At 35.3% G+C, this 14,776-nt stretch overlaps 1 protein-coding gene across 6 annotated transcripts in view; it reads right to left on the minus strand.

The window, feature by feature from the left end:
• The window catches only part of NKAIN2 (sodium/potassium transporting ATPase interacting 2), a 987,194-nt gene that overhangs the window by 513,435 nt on the left and 458,983 nt on the right, over positions 1-14,776 (minus strand). For all 6 annotated transcript variants that reach the window (XR_002072090.2, XR_002072088.2, XR_002072089.2 and 3 more), the window contains one exon: positions 6,830-6,967. Coding sequence is in view for 2 of the 6 variants with exons in the window: in XM_019418246.2 (XP_019273791.1) it covers positions 6,830-6,967 (138 nt within the window). In the remaining 4 variants the exon portion in view is untranslated. The remainder of the gene's footprint in view (positions 1-6,829; positions 6,968-14,776) is intronic.

Raw genomic sequence — 14,776 nt, forward strand, 5'->3', positions numbered from 1 at the left:
AATGAAGCCTTATCATTAAACTTTTCAAAATGAAATTTAAATTTTATAATTTTTAAAGCAATAGAAAATATCACAAAGGGACATGGAGTTTATTTCAATAAGAAAAAAATAATAAACATCCCAAATAACAATTTATGATAAAGGATAAATATCTTTACTATGTGATCAATACATAAAAATTGTTATGATAAACACTGACTCCAAAAAAATGAGTAAAGATAAATAAATCCAAGCCAAAGACAACCCCCCCTAAAAAAGGATATCAAAGTGGAAAATGGCTAATGAACACATGAAAAAGTCCAACTCTGTGAAGATAAGAAATGCAATTCAAAACAAAAATGACATTTCTCTTCTATAAGACTGATAAATATGAGAACAGATAACATTCAGGGTTAGCAAGAGCGCAGTAAAATAGACTACACTGCACATTTGTGGGAGGATAATTCAGTAAACTAATTTTGGATAGGTAACTCAATTATATACTAAGAACCTTAAAATTGTTTAAGGTGATTTAAACAATGATTAAAATTAAAATGATTCAACTCTACTGAGATATTTCTCCTAATGAATGAAATCACAAATAAAGATGAGAGCATTCTAACAGAAATGATTATATGGAATTATCTATCATAAAAATGGAAATCATGTAATATGTAATATATAACATACCGCAATATATAGTATATATTGTTATAGAGTATGATAAATAAGAATGTGAAAGGTTAAATGAACAATATCCATATGAATTTTATAACTGTTTGATAGAATGTTAAAGAAATGATGACATATTTGAGATGTAACATAATCTGACATGTTTCATTTGCACATACATGAAGGGAATATGCAGAAATATTAATAATAGTTTTCAATTGTAAAATTGTGAATGTTTTTATTTTTATACTTAATTGTTTAATAATGCAAACATATAATATGGCAAAGAAATAATAAAGACCTATATTTCCAGGAGAGAGAAAAATAAATTTCACTGTTTGTATCTAAGTTTCCAGTGCACAGAGATTGTTGGAAATTACTCAAGTGCAGCAATATATTAATGTTAGTTACAGCTTGCCCCCAATTATACATTTTTTCTGCTAAATAGAGATTCTTCAATGATCAGAATTTCTGATATCCATAATTCCATTCAAGTTGTTTTTTAAGTTTATTCATTTATTTTGAGAGAGAGAGAGAGTGACTAGAGGAGGAGGCAGAGAGACAGGGAGAGAGAGAATCTTAAGCAGGCTCTGCACTATCAGCACAGACCCCAACATGGGGTTCGAACTCATAAACCATGAGATCCTGACTTGAGCTGAAGTCGGACACTTAACTGGCCATCCAGATGCCCCTCTTTTTTTTAAGTTTATATTTATTTATTTTTGAGAGAGAGAGACTGAGTGAGCAAGGGGGGAAGGGGTGGAGAGGAAGGGGAAAGAGAAAATAGCAAGTAGTTCTGCCTTGGCAACAGAGTGAGATCATGGCCTGAGTCCAAACCAAGAGTCAGATGCTTAACCAACTCAGCCACCCAGGCACTCCTCAAGTTTCTTTTAATTTTAATTCCTCTTGCTATCTTTAGGGAAACTAAAAATCTTAATTCCATTTTGATGGTGAAATCTCTATTTTCCTGAATCGACTTTTGACCTTTAATATGGCATCATGGAAATTAGATTCCATTAATTTGATTATACAGAAATCTGCTATACAGAAAATATGCAGAAATAAATAACTAAAACGGACTGGTACCAAAACTCAAATGATATTATAATATAAACTTAAAACACAGTATTAGTTTTGAGAAATGGTAGTAGGTGGAAGCCAGAAAGGCAGTGAAGAGATCTCATTGAAGACAGGAAGGAGGGCAGTAAGAAAGTTGTTTTTGAGGACTGGAGAAAAAAAGGATTCATAATAAACTACTATCAGAACAATTAACTTGATCATTTGCTGAAACACTGGAAGACAGAAAATATACCTAACAACTTGTGGATCTGGCTAAGGGGACTTCCAAGCAAACAGCAGACAGTGTTGTCATCTTTTAGCCACATATAATATTATATTGTAAGAGAGAGATGAGGTAAAGAAAGAACAATTCAGGTTTTAAGCAGAATTTAGAGGATATTATTTCCAACTCAGGATTTGGGGAGTTGGAAAATAAGTTTCACATTTATAGTATCTCCAGCTGGCAAGAGGTTTTCCACGTAAGATACTGTCTCTAGATGAAATTCAAAACGCTGTTTGCTAATCAAGATCAAATCAAAGATATAGCTCTAAAACACACTGTTGAGACCTCAGAAAGATTTCAGAGGCTCTCTTAGCTATATAAAATATCTAACAATCTTAAAGGTGTCCCATGGCATCTTAACTCTCAGCTCATGCATCTTTACTCTCAAACAATCTGTCTTGAAAATATCTGTTGGTATGTATTTTACCTAAAAAGATGGGATTGTACTTTGATACATAGGAATCCTACAAAATTGTTTTAAGGGTTGTAGCAGGCTGAAATAAATGGGGAATAAATAGTTCACCCAATAGCTTAGAACACTTTGCTCTATTTTAAACTGCTTGCCAGCCTATCACTAGTCTATGAAGTTTGGTATCATTTCAAGTAATAATAACAGCAATAAGGAGAAACATATAGCTAACCTTTATTGACCACTTAAAAAAATACAGCTACCCTACAACCCAGCAATTGCACTACTAGGTATTTATTGAAAGGATACAAAAATGCTGATTCAAAGAGGCTGACACACCCCAATGTTTATAGCAGCACTATAAATATTAGCCAAATTATGGAAAGAGCCCAAATGTCCTTCTGATGAAAGGATAAAGAAGATGTGGTGTGTACACACACACACACACACACACACACACACACACACACACACACACTGGAATATTGCTCGGTGATCAAAAAGAACAAAATCTTGCCATTTGCCACAACATGGATGGAAATACAATGCATTATGCTAAGCAAAGTAAGTCAGTCAGAAAAAGACAAATACTATATGATTTATCTCATATGAGAAATGTAAGAAACGAAACAGATTAACATAGGGGAAGGGAAAGAAAAACAAGATAAAAACAGAGAAGAAGGAAAACCATAAGAGACTCTTAAATACAGAGAATAAACTGAGGGCTGCTGGAGGAGTGTTGGGAGGGGATGGGCTAAATGGGTGATGGGTATTAAGGAAGACACTTGTTGGGATGAGCATTGGGTTTATATGTAAGTGATGAATCACTAAATTCTATTCCTGAAATCATGATTACACTATATGTTAACTAACTTGGATTTAAATAAAATTAAAAAAATAATAACAGTAAGGAGAAACATATTATAACTAACCTTTATTGACCACTTTTTAAATGCCAAATTCCTCTTACACCTCCAAACCAATGCCTGAGTTTTGAAACTATTCAAAAATTTTCATCCACATCTAGATATTCATTCCAAGAGCTCTGTCAGAGATGGAGATGACATATTCATAAGATTATGATCAACTGATACATGAATTCAGCAAAGTCACAAGATACAAAATCAATGTCCAGAAATCGGTTGCATTTCTATACACCAATAATGAAGCAACATAAAGGGAAATCAATAAATTGATCTCATTTACAGTTGTACCAAGAGCCATAAAATACCTAGGAGTAAACCTAACCACAGATATAAAAGTTCTGCATGCTGAAAACTATTGAAAACGTATGAAGGAAATCGAACACACAAAGAAATGGAAAAACATTCCATGCTCATGGGTTGGAAGAATAAATATTGTTAAAATGTCAATATTACCCAAAGCGATCTACACATTCAATGCAATCCCAATCCAAATTGCACCAGCATTCTTCTCAAAGCTAGAACAAACAATCCTAAAATTTGTATGGAACCACAAAAGACCCTGAATAGCCAAAGTATTGTCGAAAAGGAAAACCGAAGTGGGAGGCATCACAATCCCAGACTTTAGCCTCTACTACAAAGCTATAATCATCAAGACAGCATGGTATTGGCACAAAAACAGACACACAGACCAATGGAATAGAATAGAGAACCCAGAACTGGACCGACAAATGTATGGCCAACTAATCTTTGACAAAGCCAGAAAGAGTATCCAATGGAATACAAAAAGATAGTCTCTTTAGCAAATGGTGCTGGGAGAACCAGACAGCAACATGCAGAAGAATGAAACTAGACCACTTTCTTGCACCATATAGAACAACAAATTCAAGATGGATGAAAGACCTAAACATGAGACAGGAAACCATTAAAACCTGAGAGGAAAAAATAGGACACAACCTCTTTGACCTCAGCCACAGCAGTTTCTTGCTTGACATGTTTCCCAAGGAAGGGGAATTAAAAGCAGAAAATGAACTATTGGAAACTCATCAAGATAAAAAGCTTTTGGACTGCAAAGGAAACAACCAACAAAACTAAAAAGCAACTGACAGAATGGGAGAAGATATTTGCAAATGACATATTGGATAAAGGGTTAGTATCCAAAATCTATAAAGAACTTGCCAAACTCAACACCCAAAAAACAATAATCCAGTTAAGAAATGGGCAGAAGACATGAATCGACACTTTTCAAAAGAAGACATCCAGATGGCCAATAGACACATGAAAAGATGCTCAACATCACTCATCATCAGGGAAATACAAATCACAGCCACACTGAGGTACCACCTCATACCATTCAGAGTGGCTGAAATTAACAACTCAGGCAACAACAGATGTTGGCGAGGATGTGGAGAAACAGGAACCCTCTTGCACTGTTGGTGGGAATGCAAACTGGTGCAGCTGCTCTGAAAAACAGTGTGGAGGTTCCTCAAAAAATTAAAAGTAGAACTACCCTATGACCCAGCAATAGCACTACTAGGAATTTTTCCAAAGGATACAGTAATGCTGATTCGTACGGGCACATATACCCCAATGTCTATAGCACCACTCTCAACAATAGCCAAATTATGGAAAGAGCCTAAATGTCCATCAATTGATGAATGGATAAAGAACATGTGGATTATATATACAATGGAATACTACTTGGCAGTGAGAAAGAATGAAATCCTGCCATTTGCAGCAATGTGGATGGAACTGGAGGGTATTATGCTAAGTGAAATAAGTCAGTCAGAGAAAGACAGACATTGTATGTTTTCACTCATATGTGGAACTTGAGAAACTTAACAGAAGATCATGGGAGAAAGGAAGGGGAAAAATAGTTGCAAACAGAGAGGGAGGGAGGCAAACCATAAGATACTCTTAAATACAGTGAACACGCTGAGGGTGGATGGGGGACGGGGGAAGAGGGGAAAATGGGTGATGGGCATTGAGGAGGGCACTTGTGGGATGAGCACTGGGTGTTATATGTAAGCAATGAATCACTGAATCTACCTCCCAATCTAAGAGCACACTATATACACTGTATGTTAGCCGACTTGACAATAAATTATATTTTAAAAAGATTATAATCAGAGGAACATTATTTACACAAATAAAGAGAACAGTTAAATTAAGAATCATTAATATGATGGCTTATAATTCATTAATTAAAGCATGAATTAATATAATTATTACTTTTATTTTAAAAGTAGGAACTCTAAAAATTGGCAAGTTTATGCCTGTTTAAAGTATAAAAAAATGGTAGATGCAAGATTTCAATCCTAGTATTATGACTTCAGAAGACCAATTCCCAATCGCTATACTTTTTTCCCTATATTAGATCATATCACAGTTTATATAAGAAAATGAATCACGCTATCGTATCTTGTGTATTGAAAAACTTTAGCCTGCAAAAAAACATATCCTACATTATACATGATTTACGTGGCTATACACCGTTAGAGGGGACATGTGCTCATTTCTGGGCACGCACCCAGAGGAGAAAGCTATGGGTTTCTCACTCATCCTTAGCCAGACAGTGGATCCCTTGGTCCAGCTGTCACCACATTGTCTGTTTCAGTATCAGTGAGCTTTATCTAGGTTCCAGATGACTGAGACAACAGGTCATAAGAGGGCATCTTTTATGTGAAGGAGGCCTTTGTGAAACCCGAGAAGGCTTGCTGGTTTGTGTTGAACAAGGCAGAGCTCTAGCTGCACTATCTTATATATATATATTCCTTTACCACCAAATTGCTTTATAATTTTAAATAAATACTTATAGACTTTTCCTTTGTCAAAAATAGAAGAGAAAAAATGATGAAACTAAAAAAAATCTACATTAATGAAGAGCTATAGCTGAGATCTGAGGCACACACAAAGGTAAAAAATTCTAAGTTATGGTTCCCATAGCAACAGCAACACAGTTGGATTTCACTTTTATGTTAAGTAAGTTTAACTTGAGTGGAGATGCAAAACACTCCCTCTGAACCAAAAAGAGAATTATGGAGAATATAGAGACTATGATCCAGACTCTTCTGGCTTTCAAAGGTATCAAATATTAACCCTAATATATGTTAATAGTTTCATATCAAAACTATATGTTCATTTGCATTGACTTAAAACTACTTTTATTCAATTTGTAAAATATGATTATTTAAAATGGGAAAAACTCCCATCCAAATGTGTTAAATCAAAGGACGCCATCTTATAATTTGGAAATATAAGTGCATAGTTTGTTTTTAATTACAATAGAATACTTGCTGAAAGTTTAATTTATGAAAATGCAATCTGATTACATTCACTGTCAAGTGTTTTAAACTTGACATTTCCAATTACTGTAGATGTTATCTGAAACTAGGAAAACAAACTAACAGTACTTCAAAGAGAGGACATACATATAAATTTTCAAGACATTTGTAGTTTGCATCTGTATTTCAATGTTTTTAAAGAAGCAGGAAGGGTACTTACTCCTGTTATGTAACGAGGTCTATATTGAATAGTCCCAAATAAACCAAGAATGACGATAATAATATGTACAAAATTTGCCAGGATAGGTGCCCACTGATATCCAAGGAAGTCAAATATTTGCCTCTCCAGCACACAAACCTAGAATAGTAAAACAGGGTACAGAGGTAAGCACAGTGGTGAGAGAGAAGAGACGGCAAAAGGATCATATTGCATTATAATTAGCAATTATAACTGTGTTACCATATCTGGCATTTATCTTTAATAGTAAGACTGACATTTTCAGGTATATTTCAAAGAAACACTATGGAGGCTGTAGATCCATAGGCAGCTACAATCCTTTTCAGAATGATTTTGTGGAGGCATCAAGCCATATTCACAGGATATCATCTGTGCAGTCACAGGATAAATTATATTGTCATATGCACTAACACTTGAATTCATCAACCAGCAAGTTTGCAAAGTCCACACAAAGGGTATGTTGTTAGGATCTGCTCAAATGTCATTATATAAATTGAAAAATAAAACAAATGGGAGTTATGTGGAGGAAAAATAACTCATCAGCAAGTCAACCAACTTGGATTATGGACTTAGATTTGCCTCTAACTGTGGTTGTGTGACTAGCTAAGTCTAGAAAGGACTAGGTAAGTCTTTCACTTCTCTGGGGGTACTGATCCTTCATTTGTAAAATTCAGGACTTTGACTTCTAACCCAAATAATACTGGATTATAAATCAAAAGTGACTTTTTTTGTTATACTCAGTTACGTATATAACCAGACAAAAGGGTGCAAAAAGGACATTGAAACACTGAGAAGCAAAAATAAAAACAAAGTGTCACTGTTATAAAAGCAAGGAACGTAGGTCATTTAAAATTATCCTACATTTATCTATGTTTACAACTTTACAATTAAGACACAGGTACAAATCTAAGGATTGAGAGAAGAAAAACAAAACAAACCAACCAACCTAATCAACCAAACAAACAACTAAACAATGAAACAAAAGCTGTGATAGTCCAGAAGTACCATTTTATATTGACAAGTAAAACCTGATAGCTATCAAGTTTCTCATAAGATCAAATAAATTCACTTTTATTCTTCCTGCCTGCCCTCAGGTGGAATGATAATAAATGGTTGCGAGTAAAACATCGTGAAAAGACCTGGTATTCCACACAAAGATTCAACAGTGTCTTTGGTTGTTTTTCAATCTAGGCTTTAAAGAAAAAGGATATTTTAAAACCTCTACATTACTGACATTACTATGCTTTGATGATATTTCTTGTCAGAAGGACATACTGACTCTCAAAACAGCCAGTGTGCTTTTAAATTAAATACCTGTAGCTCAGTTTGAAGATTTCTTGAATGATCAATATTTCCACTGTACTTCTTTAGCTGAACAACACATATTCCCATCAGGCATTGAAAAAGAAAATAAATTCATGACAACTGTTTGCATAACACTTCTGTTTCCTAAGGCAACCAAGGGCTGTAACAGTAATCCAGCCTTGTCAAATCTTCATTTTCACTTATCTTGGCAATGATTAAAAAAAGAGAGAATCTAGGTCTGTTCTACCTTGCATATTCTAAATCCACAATATCCACCAGAGTAGCAAAAGTGGAACGTAAATAATATTGCACATAACTGCAGGTTCATAAACCTTGAACTGCCTTCTAATGAAACATTCCTTCAACTGTTATCATGCAGTCAACACTTCACATAAAGGAGACCCATTTGTAATGTTAGGCAGTATAATGTATCCCTTGTTTTTGAATCTATTAATGGTACCAAAAAAATAAGTGGCAGTTCTCGGAGCAACTGCTAATCATTTGTATAAAAGCTCTCTCCAACTTAGAACTCTCTAAACTCATCCTATGAATAAACGGTAAGTAGGAATGTAAACAGCAGCAAGAGGAATCTAAACTCTATAAATTTTAAGCATCATAACTGTGGGGACACAGCAGGGAAAAAGTATAGAGGATGAAACGCATTAGTCAAACAGTGGGAAATCTCTCGATAAATGCACCAATTATGGAAGAAAATAGCAGTACCATCGTTAATTATAAAAAATATATAGATGATAATATAGTTGCTAATTCTGCATGGCTAAAATGAATTTATGTCAACATTTATTAGTCTTTTTTTTTTAATGACAGAACTAATAGTTTCATCAAACATTACTTACAAGGTTATGCAGACTGAATAAGTTAATGTGCAATTCCTCAATTATAATATTCCCGCTTTTACCCTGTTTCTGATTGACCCTATTAGCCATCATAAGTAGCTTTATCATAGGTCCTGTTATTTAGAGCTGGGACTAAAGAAGGGAAGATTTTCTGAAAAATTCAGAGAATATAAAGGGAATAACAATTTATAGAAGTAGTCTTTTCTAAGAATTCCTTCAAAAAGGAATTATATTAACTGTGGAATCACTGAAAGGGTTATGGGGTTGTAGGGAAGAGAATAGATACTAGTTAAAACATTTCTTATGTGATGGGCATCCTTGCTAATCCCCAGTCATGTATTATCTCAATGTGTCTGAGAGGTAAATATTGTCTTGCTTTTCAGATTAAGAACTCTCAGATGTATGGTGGCTAAGTGATTCTCCTGATATCTTAGAATGGTAAATACTAAACAAACAAATAAACAAACAAAAAAAGTAGGCTCTGTGCATGGCCAGTGGGCCATGTTCCCAATGTTGTAGATTTGTGACACACCCAGTCCAGAAACAAAAGCTTTCACAGTTTATGTTGTAGACCTATGTTGGTCACAGGATATGTGCTGCTTTTTACCTTACTTATTTTGGAATAATACAGAGAACTTCTTTGATCATAGTTGTCAGTTCATATCATCATTAGTCAAGGCAAATTTGTTTTTTTGTTTTTGTTTTTTGTTGTTTTGGTTTTTTTTTTGCCTCCTTCAACCCATGTTCTCAGAGTTATTTTGCTTCCTCCCATTATATTTGCTTTATGTGCTTTCTATTACCTGGCATACAAATATAGGTATACGGCCTTGAAAAACATAAACAAATATTCCTCAACTTATAATGGCATTACTTCCTGATAAACCCATCACAGGTCAAAAATATCATAAGTCAAAATGCATTTAATACACTTTACCTACCAAACATCCTGAGTTTATCTTTTTAAAAATTTTTTAAATGTTTTTATTTCTTTTTGAGACAGAGAGAGACAGAGCATGAGCAGGGGAGGGGCGGAGAGAGAGGGAGACACAGAATCTGAAGCAGGCTCCAGGCTCTGAGCTGTCAGCACAGAGCCTGACACGGGGCTCGAACTCATGGACTGTGAGATCATGACCTGAGCCAAAGCCAGACGCTTAACCAACTGAGCCACCCAGGCACCTCTTATCTTATCCTATCTTGAATGTGCTCAGAACACTAACATTAGCAAACCATAGGACAACATCACCCAACGCAAGGCCTATTTTATAATAAGGTGTTGAATATGTCATGTGATTTATTGATATCGTCCTGAAAGTGAAAAACAGAATGGTTGTATGGGTACAGAATGGTTATAAGTGTACTGGTTGTTTACTCTTGTGATCTGTAGCTACCTGGGAGCTGTGGCTTCCTGCCTCTGTCTAGCATCACTAGAGACAATCGTACTCCATATCACTAGTCCGGGAAAAGATCCAAATTCACAATCTGAAGTATAGTTTCTACTGCAGATGTATTGCTTTCACACCATTGTAAAGTCAAAGAATCGTAAGCCAAACAATCCTAAATTCGGAACTGTCTCTACCGCTGTTGTTTTTGTGTGTCGTTTTCACATAAAAAGTGTTATGGAATAACTCCCTCTTAAGCTTGTTAGTTTTGCTGTATGTAAATTTTGTTCTTTGTGTTTTGTTTCTACATAGTAGCCTGTTATTAATGCATAACTTGTTGCTTTCCATAAAGAATTCTGTGCCTTTATATTACTATTATGATGATGTTTCTATTTGTTAACATAAACACAAGCTAATCTTTATCAATTATTATTTCTGCATCTATTGAGATAATCACTTTATTCTTTTCTTTGATATCATGAATGCGATTGTGTATATTGATGGTTTTTGCCACGTTAAATTTTCCTTTTCTTCCTGGGAAAATCCCTACTTGAAATTTAATATTTTTTTTTTTACCAGAGTTTCAGTTTGGATTAAAGAAAATTTTTTTTGTAAGTTTTATATAGATAAGCTGACCCATAACTTATTTTTTTCTCTCTTTCTCTAACTCTGTTATAGAGGTTGTAACAGCCCTAAAATATAAGGTACAACACTCATTTAAACACTTAACAAATTTTGAAGAAACCATCAGTCCTATTCTCTTTCCCCAGAAGCAACCGTGTCTTGAGGAAACTCTATTAAGTACACAGCTTTTCAGGAAAATATTGTATGTAGATGCCAGCACATAGGCATTTGTCTGTCATATATATGTCTTGAATTTTTCCCACACAATTTTATTTACACAAATGGGATTGCAATGGTATGGTTTTTCCCCTTGCACTTTGTGATGTTTGTGGATGTCTCTCCATATTAGTGCACCCTACACATACATTATATCCTTATTATTAAGTGCTCCATTTAAAAAAATATTTATTTATTTTTGGGACAGTGCAAGCGGAGAAGGGATAGACAGAGGAGGACAAAGGATCTGAAGAGGGCTCTGCACTGGCAGGGTGACAGCAGCAAGCCTGTGTGGGCCTCGAACCACCCAAACTGTGAGATCATGACCTGAGCCAAAGTTGGACACTTAACCGACAGAGCCACCCAGGTGCCCCTTAAGTGTTCCATTTTAACAGATAATCATTTGGTTTCCAAGTCTTGGCTATAACACACCTGAGTGCATTAAACAACCTTGTATATGTGTGTTGGTACATCTATAGGCTAGATCCTTAGATGTGAAAATGCTGGGTCAAATTCTGATCGCAAAATCCCAAATATTATAAAAGTGTTATTCATTCTCTTTGATATAAACGTATATACTGTTAAAATATGAAAACTTCTCTACTCTTTTGCATTATAATAAACATGAATCTTAGTAGTCACTGTTTATCTAGTTGAACACGCTTAAACTGAAAAAGTTTTCAAAAACTTTCTTATAAGTATATTAAGTACAATTCATCTTATTAACAATGACAACAAATATTCATAAAAAGCACCTGTGAGATCTCTTTAGGATAAATGTATTGACTTTTCAAACTGGACGAGACTCACTCTACACTCCTCAATTTATATCTGAGAAGACTGGACCCAATTAAGTAAATAATTTGTTAAATTAATTTGACCCCTTAATGGGAGTATTCAGTCTACAGCAAGTTTGCTTCAAATGTTTGCATGGCAAATTGAGAATCATTCATATTTCCTAGGTAGCTATTGCCATTTAGCTGTATTAACAAGGCAATTACATGTACATGAACACTTTAAGATATCTTCTAAAAGCCATAATGGGATGTTTATAGCTAGCTGTTTTCAACTGGTGGGACTCAAAATTGGGTTCCTTGAGACACTGCATTTTGTGAATAACTAACTAAGATTTCTTAATAAATTTTCCTCCCCAATATTTCTGTAACTTTATGCCCTTAAAATGTAATCTGTAAGTTATTACAATTAATATGAAATAAAACTAATACACAGAATTCGAGAAGAAAAATATAGTTTTTTATTTTATTATAGTAGAACACAGGTTCCTAGATTTAAAAAGAAATTTGAGTGTGTTATTAAACGCTAGTAACAACCAAATTGTTTCTAGTGTCTAAATTATATATTGAAATTGAAATTATCTATGGACATGCCTGTTCTCCTCCCTGCACCCTCACCATTTCACTGTCTTTACTCTCCTTTAGGAGTCCTGCTTTTAGACTGTTTCCACTCTCAGGTATCTGAGGAGAGATAAGACAGACCCAGACTGAGATGCTAGGCAAGTGGAGCACTCCTATGCAAAGTCCCTCCCCGTTATCCATGTGAACTTCAGAGAAATGACAAAGCTCATCATGAAATTGTAGAATTTCATGAATCAATAAAGAAAGGATTTGCCTTTTCACTGGTTTCAGGAGAAGATAACTGACAAAATTAGCTTTATTAGAGCATAGAAAGCAGGAAATACGAGGGGAAATCATGATGAAAACTGAAATGGGCACAACAGTCCCCACAATGGGTCCAAAGTTCTTATTTTATCTGTGGGGACTATGAAAGTTTATATAAACTTCCAGACAGTCAGAACCTCGTATGGCCATCTGTTTGTCAGGATTTTGTCAATAGAAATAGCTGTGACTTTCTCCTACATTCCAGTCAAGTATGGTCAATTGTGTCTTCCCAGTTGTAACTACTCTTTTGTTTCTTGCCCAATAGAGAACTTAAAACAACACTGAAGGAGGTAAGAAAACAGTTCTGGTACTGTCTCCTTGACCCATATAGGACTCTACTTCTATATCACTACTCTGAGATCTTGCCTCGGATTCATGATTCTCTTGCCTGACTCCCCAATGCATTTTCTATTTCTTGCTTGTCTGCCCATTTTGGTAAAGCTGCCAGTTCTTATGTCTGTATGTATTTAGTTGTTTGTCGCCACACTACATCTCATCCATATTCTAGTTACTTACCCTCCCCTGCAGTCTCCTATGGTGAATTGTAATCTCGAGCACAATCTGGACTGCCTGCTCCAGAATAAAAAAGCATGCCCCATGTTGGTTTCTCTTCTTTTTAAGCCAAACCCCAGGAAATATGTAAAGACTTTAGAGGTTTTCTGGGTCTTTACAACACTGTTGAGATGCTGAGGTCTTTTTGACATTGTCTAAAATACCACAGTATTACAAAGCAAAATTCTGTATGGATATGATTGATGATGTTCCCTGCTTAAGATTCTCTGTATTGTTCATAGTGGACAAGTGAGAACATATATGCCAGCTTTTAAACATTATCGGCAGGAGATATGATAGAGACAAATATCTTTTATCTCACCAAGAGTCCCGATTCAAATATGAAATTAAGAGAATAAACTTGAAGTAGAGTCTACAATAATTATACATGTAAGATATGGACACAGCCATGCACAGAGTTTTACTTGAAAAATTTTAACAACTCTTGAGTAACTGCAGTTTTCAAGTGTGTCTGTGTGTGTGTTGGCGGGGGGGGGGGGGGAGGTGTTTGTTTACTAAATAAAATTGTAAAGTGTTTGATAAGATGTTGGGTCACAAATAACAACTTACCCTATTTTAGTTAAACCAAGGATTTTCTGTCTCCTCCCACATAATTGTTTTTCTTTAAATACAAAACAAAGGAATAAGCCTTAAAGACAAATAATGAAAACATCACCAAAAGGAGATCTGTCCCCAGTGGCTTAAATTATAATAGAAGTTAACATGGGGAAGGGCGCCTGGGCGGCTCAGTCAGTTAAGCATCTGACTCTTGATCTCAGCTCAGGTCATGACCTCACGGTCTGTGGGTTTGAGCCCCACATCGGGTTCTGCACTGATGGCATGGAGCCTGCTTGGAATTCTTTCTCCCTCTCTCTGCCCTACCCCACTTGTGAGCTCTCTCTCTCAAAATAAATAAATAAACTTAAAAAAAGAAAGAAGTTAACATGGGGTGCCTGGGTGGCTCAGTCGGTTGGGTGTCTGACTTCGGCTCAGGTCATGATCTCACAGTTCATGGGTTCGGGCCCCGTGTCAGGCTCTGTGCTATCAGCTCAGAGCCTGGAGCCTGCTTTAGATTCTGTGTCTTCCTCACTCTGTGCCCCTCCCCTGCTAATGCTCTATCTCTCTCTGTCTCTCAAAAATAAATAAACGTTAAAAAAATTTTTTAACAGAAGTTAACATATCATAATGGTTCAGGACCCAAGTTTTGAATCAGAAAAAATCTTGTTTAAAATCTAACTCTCTATATGACCACAGGTCAACTGACCTCTATGAATCTCAGTGTCTTCATTTATAAAATGGGGATATTGTAGTACAGAG

Source organism: Panthera pardus, unplaced genomic scaffold (assembly GCF_024362965.1).
Source record: "Panthera pardus isolate Hobbes unplaced genomic scaffold, ASM2436296v1 HiC_scaffold_17, whole genome shotgun sequence".
In the NCBI taxonomy this organism is placed as follows: Eukaryota; Metazoa; Chordata; class Mammalia; order Carnivora; family Felidae; genus Panthera; species Panthera pardus.